This window comes from Ips typographus, linkage group LG2, assembly GCF_016097725.1.
Source record: "Ips typographus isolate SLU linkage group LG2, UJ_Ityp_2.0, whole genome shotgun sequence".
Classification (NCBI taxonomy): Eukaryota; Metazoa; Arthropoda; class Insecta; order Coleoptera; family Curculionidae; genus Ips; species Ips typographus.
Window position 1 is genome coordinate 20,136,349 of NC_138423.1, and position 15,842 is coordinate 20,152,190.

Genomic DNA, 15,842 nt, shown 5'->3' on the forward strand with positions numbered 1-15,842 from the left:
TAGCTGTCATGGAACCAAAATTACGAACTGTCAAAGCAGGTAATGCTTTTATGAACTTTGGCTTGATTTCACTTTGACGCTTCTCCGCCTGGCGCTGCCACGACACATTTTTGCGGTAAAACTATACAGGGCGGTTAAATAAACAATGGTTTTTGCTGCATTTTAGTAAAAAAATCCACCCTGTAGCTGTCATGGAACTAAAATTAGGGGCGTCAAAGCAGATAGTGACTTTTTAAAAGCTTGCACTTGGTTTCACTTTGACGTTTCTCCGCCTGGCGCTACCACCACACATTTTTCCGGCAGAGCTATACAGGGCGCTTAAATAAACAATTGTTTTAGATATATTTTAGTAAAAAAAAGTCCACCCTGTAGCTGTCATGGAATTAAGTTAGGGACTGTCAAAGCAGATAGTAAAGCACTTGGTTTGGATTACGACTTTTGTAGAGGCGTCTGGCATTTTTTAGAAGGTTCTCTCGACTGGTGGATTCTACCGAAAAAATGTTTGGTTAAAAGTGGTTTTGCAATTTCATCCTGTATGTTGAATACTAAAAGTGCTACAAAACACTATGTTTAATAAATCTACAAATTTAAAAATTTTCTGTGAAGGTTTTCTGACAATATTTAAAACTGTATATTGCACTGGGTGGCCAAATACAGATGATAGTTGCATCTAATGATTGATGAAGTCTGAAACAATAATTTTATTCAGTTGCGACCACAAAGAATACATCTAAAAAAATTCGTGTTTCCAGCTTTGTCACATCCATATAAGCTTATTGACACCATCGGATTTTTGTTCGACCATCATATATAATTTAAGTTTTCTTTCCAAATTGAGAATTGCAATAACGCTTTTAGCTAATAATTTCATATTGCGTAACTGCTTCACTCACAGGATGTTTATTGAAAATTATTGACAACTTGAAAGTGTGTTTTTTCTATTGTTTTCAACTCTTTATAAATACAACAGTCAAGGTTTTGATATTGTTTGGGACAGTAACAGAAAATGACACGTTATTCAGTCAAACAAAAAAAAGGCAAAGTTCACTGACTTGACAACTGAAATGAACAATGTCATGCGGCCGACATTAAAATTCTTATGAAATCTTAATCCTACGTAGTCCAGAAGAATTACACTACCATTACTATAATTTCCCATTAGGTAGCCGTAATTGGGCCGTAAACCAAATCGACCAAGCGCAGTACCATCGTTGTCAATAATTTTCCTGTCAGCTGTATTTTTCTTAAGGTAATTTCATCTGACGCAATGATTACGCTAGAATTTAAGCGATTCATTAAAGAGGGAAAAAAGCGAGTATTTAAAGCCCCGGTGGAAAGTCAACAACAAGCAGTCGGGGCAAAAGAAGTCGGCAGCATCGTAGCCAGTAGCCGTATTTGCATTGCAAATATCGCACCTGCGTTGGTTGCTATTTTTCTTTGGAGAAAAGCGCTCTTTAGTTCGCTAGCTGAACGCATTATTTATACGCGGTGAGTTTATTAGCGGCTCTAATGTGTTGCGGAACCGTTTTCTGCGGTTTCGACTGTATTCACTACAATCTGTAAGAAATGAGATAAAGCCAAGTGAAATAGACCGAGGAAAGCCATACAGGGTGGTCTAAATTGATTGTAGAATACCTTACGTCAGTGTCATATAAACTATGGTTGAAAAGTGCTGCTAACAAACCCTAAATATGTGCTCCAAAAAAACAGGCTTTTTATTTTAATTCCTAAACAAAGAAAACTCATATGAAATTTGGCATGCTTGTTCACCATTTTGTTTGAAGTGATCCATCCATACATGAAACCATTCTTATAATTTTTTAAATAAGGGAATAAATTTTTTCAAATTCTAGGCATATTTGATGTAAAATGTTTATCAGATTCCGCTTTTACATTCAATAAAACATTGTCCAACCTATTTAAAAACAAAAGTTCGTTATCAACATGGTTTATTTTGAGTTCAGACAAATAGCCACTAAAACGGTTCCCAGTGAGCCCCGTCGGGGTCAAAGGCGCACCCAGAACAGACCAGGAGCAGCCGAGCGTGGTTCCGTTTCGTGGAGAGGTCCCTTCCACCTTGGAATGGACAACATTATTAACGACGAATAATTGTTTTCGCCGTTTCTGATGGTTTAATAAGCCCAGAACCGGACCCACTGTCCTTCTGTTACACTCTTCGCACGATTTATGCAAACGAATGTAATTTTGACAAAAAATTAGTCATTTCTCGCTCAATTATCGTTTCGACCACATGTAAAATGAGTCATCAAACAGTTTAAAAAAAAGTGTTTCAGTGAATTTTGGGTTGTCTACTTGGTTGTGCCGTACGTAAAATGATCATTTAAATAATTTAAGGTTCCTGGAACCCACTAACGTGTATTACGATTCAGTCGGCATCGAACAATTTAACAATGGGCTTTTGGATGTACCGCGTCTGATAGTAATTTGAGAAAACAATACAGGGACGTATTTGAATCCTAAATTGAGTGTTTTTTAAACGTCGATTTTTCTAGTTATGTTTATGTACTATATTTAGAAGAAAAAGTGGTTTACCTACGACTACATTACATAAGGACTTCTTCTTCTTCTGCTGCGTGCCCATTGTGTGATGTGTGGGATCACATTTGTCCATTCTTCCTTATTACGTATGGTATGCATTAGTTCTTGCATTGTCCTCAGTCGTATCCACTGCCTAACGTTGTGGAGCCATGACATCTTTTTCCTGCCGATTCCTCTCTTTCCCTCAATTATCAATTGCAGGAATTGGTTGGTACCTCTCGTTGCATATTACGTGGCCCAGGTATGCTGTTTTTCCACGTTTAATGGTGTCTAACAGTTCGCGGTCTTTATTGATTATTCTCAAGACCTCCTAGTTGGTCAATGGAATCTTCAGTATACGCCTATAGATCCACATATCAAATGCTTACAGCTTGTTCATAGTGCTCACCTTCAGTGTCCATCCGTCCATGCCATAAAGCAACACTGTCCAGACATAGCATTTGACAAATCTAATTCTCAAGCCAAAATCGAAATCGGTATTGGTGAGCACTTTTTTGAATTTCGAATGAACGCACTACGGGCATTTTCAATCCGGCATCTGATTTCTGTGTCTGATTTCCAGTTTTCACACAGCCACGTTTCTAGATATTTCAATTTATTTACTCGCTCTATTGGTTGATTTTCATATGCTAGGCTTAAGTTTTGAAACTCTTGTGGCTTTCGAGTAATTATCATGAATTTAGTCTTCTTGGTGTTGATATTGAGGCCCATGTTCTTACTGCATTCCCCGACAGTCCCAAGCATATCCCGCAAATTCTGCATGTTATCTGCAATTAGAACTGTGTCGTCCGCATAACGAATATTGTTGACCCATACACCATTCACCTTAACGCCCACGTTGCTTTCTTGTAGGGCTTCCTGAAAGATGGCTTCAGAATATAAATTGAAGAGAAGTCGGGAGAGAACACACCCTTGTCTGACCTCTCTACAAAATGGTCTTGCTGCTGTGAGATTGTTACCAACTCTGACTTCAGACCAACTTCTTCTTCGTTACCAAAGCTGACTTCTCTTGTGCCTAAACCTCGTCTGAATCCAAATTGTGTGGACCCGATGTTTCTTTCGCACTTTAGTGATATTCTGTCGTGGATAATCTTAAGGAATATCTTCAGTGTGTGACTCATGAGGCTGATTAGTCTGTGGTCCTCTGATCTGTGATGCTTTTGTCGTCCAATAGTTTGAGCAACTCTACAGCTATGGGGTCATTGCGGTCTGGGCCAATAGCTTTTCTATCTTTAGATGTATTGATCGCTCTTATAATTTCCTCTTTTGTGATGTGAGGTCCCGAGAGGTCTTTGTCGTCTACATTTTCAACAAAGGTTGCTAAGATAGTTTTCCCATATGATTTTACGCTGTTGATCATCTTGCGCTAATTCTCCCTGATCGTTTTCTACATTAGAGAATAGACTCCTTCTTCTCCTTCTACTCCTGCCGTCTCTTTTATCTTTCTGTATAGGTTGAAGTCATCGTGTATTCTTTGTAGTTGTTCTAGTTCTTCACACTGTTGTTTCAGCCACTCATTCTTAGCGGTTCTTATTTTCGTTCTAATGACTTTCTGGATTACATAAGGACAATTAGCAAAAAATACACTTTATCAACGGTGGGTCGTAGGTCAAAAACAAAAAATTACATAAGACGAATCTTGTAGTATATTTTGTGTGTGTAATTTTTAGGTTGGGTTTGGGTTCGCTAATATTGCGTCTGTCCCAATTTAGGGTAACAATCCATTTTTTTTAAATACGATAGCCAATTTAATTTAAAATGTCTGTACGTGCAAACATGTGGGTTTTTGTAAATGTCTCCTGTAATTAAATTTGTGATGATTTTCCACACCGGTACCATTTCAGTGTTTTGCAAAGAAAAGACAATAGACGATCTAAACATAATATATAAAAAAAAGATGACGATTACTCCCATTTTCTGTTCCATTGTTTCACTGGCGAAAATTAACATAAGACGATCGTTAATCCTGCCAACCAGCGTGCTCATCGCACCGTGAAACGGTGCCCCAGGTCTGACCGTGGAGCTCCCGGTCTCATCAATTTGTCACCTTTGATTTGTACGCTTTGTGAGGATAATTAAAATAATATTCATTAATTATATTTAACTCGGTGTTGGTTTAGGTTATTGTTTGAGGATGATTGATCGGTGGTTTCCATTCGGAGTTTAATGCGAGCTTGAATTGCATCGAAAGAGTCCTTAAAATGGTAACTGGAATGGTTTAAATAAGATCACGCAAGGTAATTTACGATTCAGCGGAAAGAGGAAAGAATTTTTCGTTTAGGAATGTGGATGACTTCTTTAATCAAACTTCTAGACGGTAAATTATCGACATAAATGCATGTTAACATGACATTTTACCCAGACGTCCAGACAAAACAGAAATTCATTGACTGACCGGCAGCATAGCAAATCTTTCAAAAGACGGACAAAAAGGAAACGAAGGTAATAAAGCTCGAGCCGGCGTAATTTTAATGAACAACATCCTGACCATCTTATATAAAGCAACAGGTTTATCTAGTTTTAATAAGTTGAGTCCATCGATTGATAAATGAATATTACTCCGCCTAACAGTACTTTAACATAAAAACACAATTAATTCGTACAAAAACTTCCTTCTGATTTCCTTCGTTGACGATTCACTTCCGATCGATCTCGGTCGTTTTTGCTCGATGTGGATAAGTCGTGGTTTTATTGTTACCGACAGGTTTCTTATGTTCATAAGGACTTAAGAGTGAATTAATTCAACTGATTTAATCAAAGAAGAGGAGATGAATAGTCTGAGAATCTAATCATTCAAAAAATTTGAGCTTTCCTGCTGCAGATTGTTCATAATTTTATCGCTAAATTTGTGTAGTTTTCATGAAAACTGTATGAAGTTTGCAAATGTTGTTTTTTGTGGTTTTCGAACAGCTTTTTGGTAGTGTTCATTCAGACTTGTAATAGTAGGAAAATTGTGTAATTGAAAATGACACTGATCACTAAAACTATTGAACTATTTTCCTTATTTTACACTTGTGCAAGAAAGAAGATATTAGAGACAGACAATACCCACAAACGACTAATTTTAGTGGCTTTTAACAGTATATTTTAATACAAATATTTTTGCCAATAAAAGCAAGTCCGTTTTTCCTATAATTGGTAAGTTTTTGCCCTATCAGAATTACATCCGGTTAGTATGCAGATTGAGGAAGGATACTAATAATTTTTGATCTCATTAAAATGTTAATTTATTAAAACACACTGCTGCAATTTTTGCGATTAAAAATAAGGCTTTTAAACCGCAACTACTAATCACAAATTAGCTAAACACTTTTTATAGACTCTAGGAAGATTAATAAGGAAAACGAGCAAATAGGAATTGATACCGACAATTAAAACTCACATTTTTATTTTCAAATCTAAAATGATGTATCATACGATATCAATGGGTGTTGATTTCGGTTAGTGTATGTATACGGTCGACATCCATTGACCCATGCAGAACCATGAACGAAAGAGCTAATTGGGCCATATTAACGGCAACGCAGCTTCCTTTTCAATGCACGGATCCCGCATCCGGTCTTGTTGTTTCTTCTTAGCTCCTGCAAGATTTCTGTGTAATATTTAGTAATGGAGCTAATGACTTCTTTCATGTTATTCAATCAAGGTTTAACCGGCTCGTAAATTAAGGGTAGGTAGTAGTTTTATTATAATCTCAAAACTCCAAGATTGTTAGTAATTTATGAAAAGTTGACAGATGGCATAGTTGAAAATTCTGAGGAGGAATTATCAGAAAGAACAGACAAACCCAAAAAATATTTAAATGGGAAAGTGTAGTAGAAACCAGATTAATTACCAAAACAGTGAATCAAATTATACTATGGAATAAATTTGTTTAAAAATCAAGGAATATTTTTTCCAATAATTTATTATTTTTCTTTGGTCATTTTTGACGTAGAATTGGCATATACAGGGAAATCAACGTAATAGTTATAATGTCAAACTTGACTTTTTCAAATAGAATGCCCCGACCTAACCCCCATTGAATTTTTTTTTTGGGGATATTTAAAATCAAAAGTTTATGCAGATCAAAAAACCGAGTTTGCGAGGAAGTGTTGATATACTAATAAGTAGAATAACTCCGAGAATTATTTTTAATGTACAGGATGATTGTTTATATTTTACTCAATACCTAACTCTGTTAAATTTGATCTGGCAGGTTTTTCTTGAATCTGATATCTTTGTCAACATTGTCAAAGTTTTGATACATGTTTTGATTATTTTAAATTAAACACCCGGTATTTGCTCAATCGAAAAATCCGTATTATCTGATTTCAATTATACTCCTATTATACTATTCCGTATTATACTTTTTTTTTGCGGTTGTATTTAGTTATTTTTATATACTTACTATTCGACAAATATAGGGTTTTAGTTTTATTGTCTATATTCCTGACGAGCCACACGCTGAATGTAATTTCGATTGTTGTAAAAAAAACATTCTGAGCTTGCAACACTGTAAAGGCCAGTTGACACCTATCAAAATCAAACACGTGACTTTTGAAAAATTGAAATATTGTTCAATTCTTGAAAATTTGGTCAACTAAATTTAAACAGTTGAAATTGTAAGAGACATGTCACGTGACTTTGATAATCAAATTTTTGAGCTTGCAACACTGTAAAGGCGCCTGACATCTGTCAAAATCAGTAACGTGACCATAAAAAATAGTTTAAACTGTGAAAATTTGCTAAATTAAATTTAAGCAGTAGTAAAAGCTGAAATTGTAAACTACACGTCACGTGATGTTGAGAAGGCAATTCTGAGCTTCAATCAATCAATATTCCTATCATTCCATGGCGGAACATAGGGCCTCAACAAAGTTTCTTTATCGCACTCTATTTCTGGCAAGCATTTTGACTTCTTGCCATGATTTATTCATTTTACGTGTTTCACTTAATATCGTTCTTCGTTCTTCTTCAAGTTGTCATTTGTGAGTTTGCAAGACTGTAAAGGCTAATGGACAGCTGTCAAAACTACCACGTGACCTTTAAAAATAGTTGGAACGGTAAAAATTTCAATCGTTGTCAATAGTCAGTTGTTGTCAAGGAAAATTAAGACTCTGTTTGATAACAAATTCAATTAAAGCAACAAAGAGGAAAATACTACAAGAAACGTTGTATTGAAGATTACAAGTCATAGTGATAATTAGTGTTTAATAATCATCGAGGTGCAAATACTGCTTGTTCATCAAATAAAGAGTAAAATACAAAAATATTTTTCTGTACAGTGTTGCCAACTAATTCAGCTTCGAGTTGTCATGGACTAAACGTATTATACAGAAACATTTAAATTAGAATGAGATGTATTTTCACGCACTGAATTTAGATTATTATAATTCGTGTTGTGGCTTTTGTCTATAAGGAAGACCGTGTATAACGAACGAACTGAAAAAAAAACTAATTCATGATCGTCATTTTGATGGGCGACGAGATTTAATAGACCAACATCCTGTTTGCAGAGGCAACTTCATATTTACTTTGCTAATATTAGACGAAGCAAGGCCTATTACGGTCAGGTATTTAATTTAAAAGTGTTGTAACAAAACTGAGACTTTACAATAATTTAGGTAAAATAACGTCAAATGATTTGCCACACACGATGACGTTAGGGATTTTCAAATTGTGATTAAAACCTTTATGGTAGTTGTTCCAATATTTCAACATAACCTTGAATCTTGCAAAACATCCGGTGTGGTTAATTAGACAATTATAACAATTTTTGAGCAACTGGCAGTTTAGCATAATCGTGCTTATTGTACTGCTATTTAGTCTGGAACGTAATTATACAGTGTAAAACATCAAAAAAATACAATTCATGATTGCTATTTTTTGGACTAAACAAAGATTCGTTGACCTGAATCCTAACAAAAAAACCCTGAGGTAGTCTCGATCGAGGTCCCGGACAACTTCCGGCGAAGAACCAGCGAGGGTGGCTGCTGTTCCACTTCCGGCCGGTTGTCTTGCACCCCCTAATGTAAACGCTAAGTGACGACACAACCACATTACTGTATATACCGAAGGTTCGAAGGTAGGAGGCAATATGGTAAATATTACCTGATATGGTCGGAAGAATTCCGAGATGGTTAAGTTGCTTTATTACTTCAAACAACCATAGTAAAAAGGTCTTTACAACCCTAATCATTTGGCTACACAGTAAAAAAATAATATTTTTCGAATAAATGCAATTTAATTGACTGTTGCATTTCTGAAGGATATGGATATCCGCTTAGTAAAAACTGGACTGATTAAAAACGTGGTAATTAATACATTTGCAACATTTTCAAAACATCCGCCGCATTTCCCAATCAATTTTAAATATAATAAATTTATTCATTCAAGTATCCCACCAAATTTCTTAGGGTAACCCATCAGAAGCGATTACATTTTGCAAACGTCAGGTCTTAATGAAGGGACTCATTAAGTCAAATTAAGCTGCTACTTTTGCAAATTCTTCGCCTATCTATAGTACAGAAGGGTCCTGTTTTAGCCTTAATCTGGTGTTGTACAAATTTAATCTTAAACCGTCATCGCTTAATAGGAGGAATATTTTCTGCTGAAGAAATTCTTTTGAAAATTTTCTAGATAATATTTTAGGGTAGGACAGATAATGTCTATTAAGACTTTCAAAATTAAAATGAAAAAATAAGCAAAACTTTGTATCACAATAGTATATTAGTAAAAGGAATTGAATTATAACAGAAACATGAAGAGTAAAGTAAAAATGTGAATAATAATAAATTGAAAATGATCTAGTAGGTTTGTTACGAAGAGAGTTGTTACGGAAGAACCGTCCTGAGTATAAAAAGTATACCTAAAAGAGCAAAATTTTCATTAATTTGGTTTCCATGAAACCAATATAAATTTCAGATCACCAATGAAATAAATTGTTTGTTTTTATGTAAATATGACAATTAAAATAAGAAAATTAAAATAAGCTTTCCAAGATATGAAAAGAACGTCGAAATATTGAAATGGAAAAGATCAACTGGAATGGAAATGGAATTTTGTCTGTGACTGTCAAACTATGCTCAAAATTTGCAAAAATCAGGATTTAGAAAAGTTTTCTTGCAGTATTGGATACAAAACGTGTTTCGGAGATTTATGACAGTGGTCACGTGACTACCTAGCTAAATTATCTTTCAAAAACCCCGTGATAACTGTCACTATGGTAAAAACTGTCAAAATTTGCCTATAATCTGCAAGAATTACAGTTTAACACAGTTTTCGAAAAAGGAGTTTTCCGAGATTTATAACAGTTGTTTTGACAGTGGTCACGTGACTACCTAGCTAAATTATGTTTCAAAAACCCCGTAATAACTGTCACTAAGGTAAAAAATATCAAAATTGGCCTAGAATCTGCAAGAATTACAGTTTAACACAGTTTTCGAAAAAGGAGTTTTCCGAGATTTATAACAGTTGTTTTGACAGTGGTCACGTGACTACCTAGCTAAATTATGTTTCAAAAACCCCGTAATAACTGTCACTAAGGTAAAAAATATCAAAATTGGCTTAGAATCTGCAAGAATTACAGTTTAACATAGTTTTCGAAAAAGGAGTTTTCCGAGATAAATATATTTAGCAGTTGTTTTGACACTAATAATTGTTGGTTTTTAAATGTAAATTACAAATTGTTTAAATAATAATATTTTCAGATTTGCGTAATTTTTTTTATCTCAAAAACATTTTACTTATAGTTTTTATATGACTTTAATGAAATTAATGACAGGAAAATGATATCTTTCAAGCAAATTTCAATTAGACCTATAGGTATATTTACTGGTAAAATTGTAAATTTTCCTGTCACACTGAATTTTACTTTACCTTATCGGTAAATAACCGGTCACGGTGAATTTACGCCCATCATTATCGAAAGGCATGTTTTAACCGTTTTCCAAAAATGCGAAAATCCAAGATGGCGTCTATAAGAAGTTACAAAATTATCATCCATATCTGGAAAACCAATGACAAAAGATTTTTTCTAACTATACTTTATCGTGGTTTAAGTAAAAGGGTGCCAAAATTTCTGTAAGCAATAGTTTAAGGTACAAACTCTGACGTCTTCCCAATTTTTCGGAAAACGAAAAATAGTTTCAAATCAAAATTCTCCAAAACCTTCCCTATTTAACCGACTCGGTAGCCATTACCGGGAGGAACCAATTTGGAACACACTATTCGTAAAGATTTTCATCAAAAACGGTTTTTAGTTTATATTGTTTAATCAATAGAAAAGGTTTTATGATATACACAATTTTACTTATTCATCTTTATTTGGACATCCTTGTACCTGGATGTAGTAAAATTATCCAATAATAAATACAGACAAATAGCTTCTTTTCACAGCTAGCCATTTCATACTATTTTTTTGCCTATGAATGGTATTACCTGTAGTGGACATAGCAAAATGCTAAAAACAAAACCCAAAATTTTGACAGCTACAATTTGGTTAATTTGACAGCTCAGTCATTTGTCCACTTACAGCTTATTTGCACGTCGTACTTTAAGCCCAACTTTAGTTGTAACTAGTGATTAGTGAATTATCTCAAATTTTGATTTTTTATGACTGTATTTTTCTGCTAATTATTGATTATAGCACCTTCTCTTGATTGAATGACTACCACACTATAATTACTGATTGTCATGTCACACACTTTTGCCATGTGATTTGAACGGTTTTAATATGGTACTAAGGTACTAATCGAAAAAGCCACTCGACGCATTTACATGTTATTAAAATTATAAAGACTCTAGAAAGCCACTTGTCAGGTTCAGTATCAAGACGTATAGGTGGTACTTTGGGCAACGGCACAAAATCCGCTCGAAGAGTCGTACTACGACGTCATATGGCCCCTCGTCTCGAGACTAGCCGTTCATTCATAAGTTGGAAACCTAGTGGAAGGGAGCGAACGCGTTTCCTAAGCTAAACATACACCAATTCATAACACCGAGTGCGGCGGTTCTGCAGGTGCTCGCTCTTTTGTATCTATTCTCGGTACCAGCATCTTTTGTATTATCCGAAGGTTAAGTAGTACTACCTTGTAGTAGGACGAAAGGAACTTAGTACCGGTGCCCGTTGAACCCTTTTTGTGCAATTGCCGGCACTCTGCTGCTCGGTACCACACGAACAACGACTAAAAAACAGTGAATTGCTCCAGTGTTGTGACGTTTGACATATAAGTTGTGCGGTGTGACCTTTTCGCAGTGTTGACAAAGGGCAAACGTTGAGAAAATTTTAGTTTTAGTTGCCTCGGGACCGATCTGTGGATGCACTGACTCGTATGAATCGAAAACATCATGAATGGTGAAACTTATTTTAAGCTACTCCAGAAATAGCGCGCACAGTGACAACATAAACGAATGGACATATTTCGGATCGGCAAAAAATCATCTTTTTGCCAAAATGTCTATTATTATTGAGACTTCGAAACTATTTTATAATAACTGTGATCGTCTTTTCAACTATTCCTAAGTTTTCCAGTTAGTTAACCCAACTAAAAACATTGTCGTTCGATTCGGTGACCGTATGTTGTGTATGTGTGTTTGTTTAAGGGTGTATCGAAAGGTCGAGGTCTAGTCAATGTATATAGACATTTTGAGGCCCTACTGCGTGATGGGAATAAAAACAATGAAGCCAGTTAGTAGGCAGAAAGGTAAGGATTTTAGTGTTTTTGCATAGATTAGATAGCCTTCTTGAAACTGAAAACCCTCTTTCGTATTCATTGAACGAATGGGTTGATGACGATAAATTTTAACTGCCCATAGATAGGAACTTAAACCTTGGTGTCAAAATTTGGGATTCTAAATAACGTCTCAGGTTTTATATTATTTGTTAGATAGGAAATACGTGTCAGTATTATAACTCTATATTAATTTTAAATTTTCAATTGTACCTTATTAAACGTTTCATTTTGTGACTTAATAAATAATTTTATATTTAATCTCAAAAAAGCTAACTTATTATATTTTTTGAAAATCTAAATTACCTAACTCAAATTGGATTTGTTAGGGTTTGGTTAAGTCAACTTAAGATGTTGAGATTTGCTCTAGTTGGTACTTAAATAATTGTAAAGTACTACTTGCTTAATGTACCCTTTACTGAATTTGATCATTTAGAGGCTCAATGTTTCTGTTCGAAAATATAAAAACTGATCTTTATACAGTTTGACTGTATAATCCAGTGGCGTAGTTTTTGTCAACATAAGAGAGATAAGAAGGGCTACTATGGTATTCTTAAAAAACAGTTAGATATACAGATTTGGTTAAATAAGAGAAAAGTTGCGTAATGATGATTTTAGAGATATTTTGAAAAAAGTGAATTTTACGTTTTATTTTTTTTGTGACGTTAATATTGGACCTAGACCAAAACTAATTACACTTCTCCACAGCAACTTTTAAAATGGCATTATCAGTCTTTCATTCCGACGTTTTGTCTTTGCAAAACCATCATCAACCTCATTTTTTTTAAATCCGGTCCAAATTTTTCAGCATCATATTCTGAAACCCCTTTAATACCGAATTCAGTGATTTATGACATTTTATTTAAACATGCGTTTAACTCTGTTTTTTAAATTTATTTTTTAAATTAAATATTGCCTATGCCAATAAATAGTTTAGGTTCTTTAAATGGTTATTATTAATTAAAAATTAAAAATAAGACAAACAAATCAGTTTTTATCCGATACCAAAAAAAAAGTTTAACTAACTAACTAAACTAACTGTAAAGCATAGTTGGATTTTTTAAATAAAACATCCTGTATATTTTTACCATATTTTGAGCAAGCTTAATGCGTCCTGTCCAACAACATAATCAGCTTTCTTGATGTGTTAAAAATAGGGCACAGTCGTAATCGATTTGGAAAAATATATAGGATGACCTATTAAACAAACAACTTTGATTTATATATCAAAAACCATGAAATGTGGGAAAAACTCACTAAGCCACCGAATTCTTAAAAAAAGTACCAAATATCTTTTTCGATATCTCAATGAATAATACGAATACACAAAAAGTTTCAAAGTACAAACTTCTCCTTATTAAAAAAAATCAAAAAATTTTGAAGCTTTCAGTAATACAGAGTATCAAAAGCTCAGTTTGTTAGTACATTTTTGATAATTATTGATGTATTGTTTAAAAATTCGACTAGTTAGCATGAATAATTTTTAATTTTTAAACTTTTTTCAGATACTCTGTATTTAACTTTAAATTAAAATTGTCTAATTTCTATTTTAGTCCAATTTAAACGCCAGTTAGTTTTAAGTGGCAATTAGTTTAGTTAGAAAAACTGTCACAAAAACTATTAATCCAAATGTCTCAAAAACTGAACAAAGTAGTAAATAAGGCTGTTTCCTAGTTGTTTTTAGTGTCAATTTGATTGCACTGTTTTTGGTTCTAATGGGTGATTTCACCAAACTTTATCAAAAGAATCTGGATGAAAGGTCAAAGTTGCTTCTGAACAGTCAATTTCGCCATGTTAAAAGCCAGTCACTCTTAAATACTAAATACATCAACTTTATAGTTTTTACTAAAAAAATTAGATCCCAGAACTGCCAGTCATGAATATGGTTAAAGTATACAATTACAATAGTAAAAAATCAAGCTTTCGCTGATTGTATGTATTTGATTTTTCATTTTGTGGTAGTACAACTTTAGAATATTTTCTTTTGAACACACATAATGAGGCAGTAATCTTCACGAGCGGTTCGTAAACGTTCACAGACAGTGCCATAATCACAACCTATCGCCCACTCAGACCAATTCTGGTAAACAAAAACGAGAAATTTGTACGTAATATCAGTGTGCAGTGAAATGCCTGAGCGATACAGTTAAGCGATTCTTAATTTAACAGGAGAGGCACACTGCTAAAAACCGATTTTGTATTCGAACGTGGTGAACACATGTTGTGTTGGTAGGGTCTATCTCGTTCTCGTTTTAATGTGGTAGGTTTTGTGGGGAATCGAGCGAGAACGACCTCGAAAGCGTGGGATGAATTTTTGGGTTAATGCTTTTTAAAAAGGTTCCGAGGGTTACTGACTTAATGCGATTTGGTTGTCGGTGATTTATGCAATGTCAGACTTGATTTGACATTGTTTGAGGGACGGCGCTAAAAAATTAACCATCTGTTTTCAAGATTTCTTTAATACTAAGAAGAAAGTAATTCTTGCTAACAGGCCACTCCATTACACTTTTTTTTTTTAATTATTGTAAAGTTTCAGACTTTTCTGTACGAATCTGTGGTCCCCTGTATTGTTAGTTGTTCTATCTAGTGGTATAACACACGTAGGCGCTGGGGATTAGCTGATTGCCGGATGTGGACACTTCATCTCATTTTCTTCGTTTTCGTCATTTTGTTTCTTTCTCCACGTTTAATGAACGATTATTTCTGTACACCGCATACGTACACACGGGAACGGAGATTACAAGGAAATAGACACTTTGTCTTATTAAACCTCGGTATTGTTTAGGATTGATACTGTTAGTCATAATTAAGCGAGACTAGAATTTTAGTTCACAAAATTCTGTTAATTGGTATATGAAGATTGTTATTTTGTTAGTCATTAAAAAGTGTCTTACAGTTTGTAGATTGTTGTTTTAGGGTTGCCAATTTTGTCTGGTTTATGTCAAGCTATTAACTTGAATTATTTGTTATTTTATTAGTCATGTTTGATGAGTATTGTATTATGAATACATGTATTACTATAAAATGTCACAATTATTTACGTTTTTTAAGGTTTGAAGAGTGAATTGGTCTAATTGACTGCGCAAGAGTAGACCACCAATGTCAAAGTAGTCAACAATGCAGAATGTTTGATATTTACGCGTAAATCCCATCACAATGGGTATAGATTGTGATTGGTCAAAAAAAGCAGCTTTCAGCCTGCTGCTTTTTTTTGACCAATCAGAAACTAGAGAAATTTGGATGAGGCTGAGTTTAGTTTTAAATGTGACCGACAAAATGGAAATTGTCACAGTCAAAACACAACTGAGTTTTAAATGTTTTTGTGCTCGTTACTGCAATCCGTCATCTGAAAACAAGCTCAATTAGTCTAATATAAAGAAACCAAAACCCTACATCAACTAGTTTTGGAAATACATTTTGGCAACAAAATTCAAATAAAATGTCAATTAGGACCAATTTTGATAGGCAACAACAAACAACAAAAATTCCGGTTACCAAAAGACATTCTAATCCAATAACAAACGCGTAACATTTCCCGAAAGCTCGTAATAATTACGGTTCAACTTGATT

The 15,842-nt window shown here is 34.2% G+C and overlaps 1 protein-coding gene across 2 annotated transcripts in view; it reads left to right on the plus strand.

The window, feature by feature from the left end:
* Positions 1-15,842, plus strand: part of pnt (ETS transcription factor pointed) — a 95,797-nt gene that overhangs the window by 31,992 nt on the left and 47,963 nt on the right. The window contains exon 1 of one of the 2 annotated variants that reach the window (XM_081973966.1): positions 11,515-12,245. The exons of the other annotated variant lie outside the window; for it this stretch is intronic. Coding sequence (XP_081830092.1) covers positions 12,173-12,245 — 73 coding nt within the window. The 5' untranslated portion in view covers positions 11,515-12,172. Of the gene's footprint in view, positions 1-11,514; positions 12,246-15,842 lie in introns of those variants that run through there. 2 annotated transcript variants of the gene reach the window in all.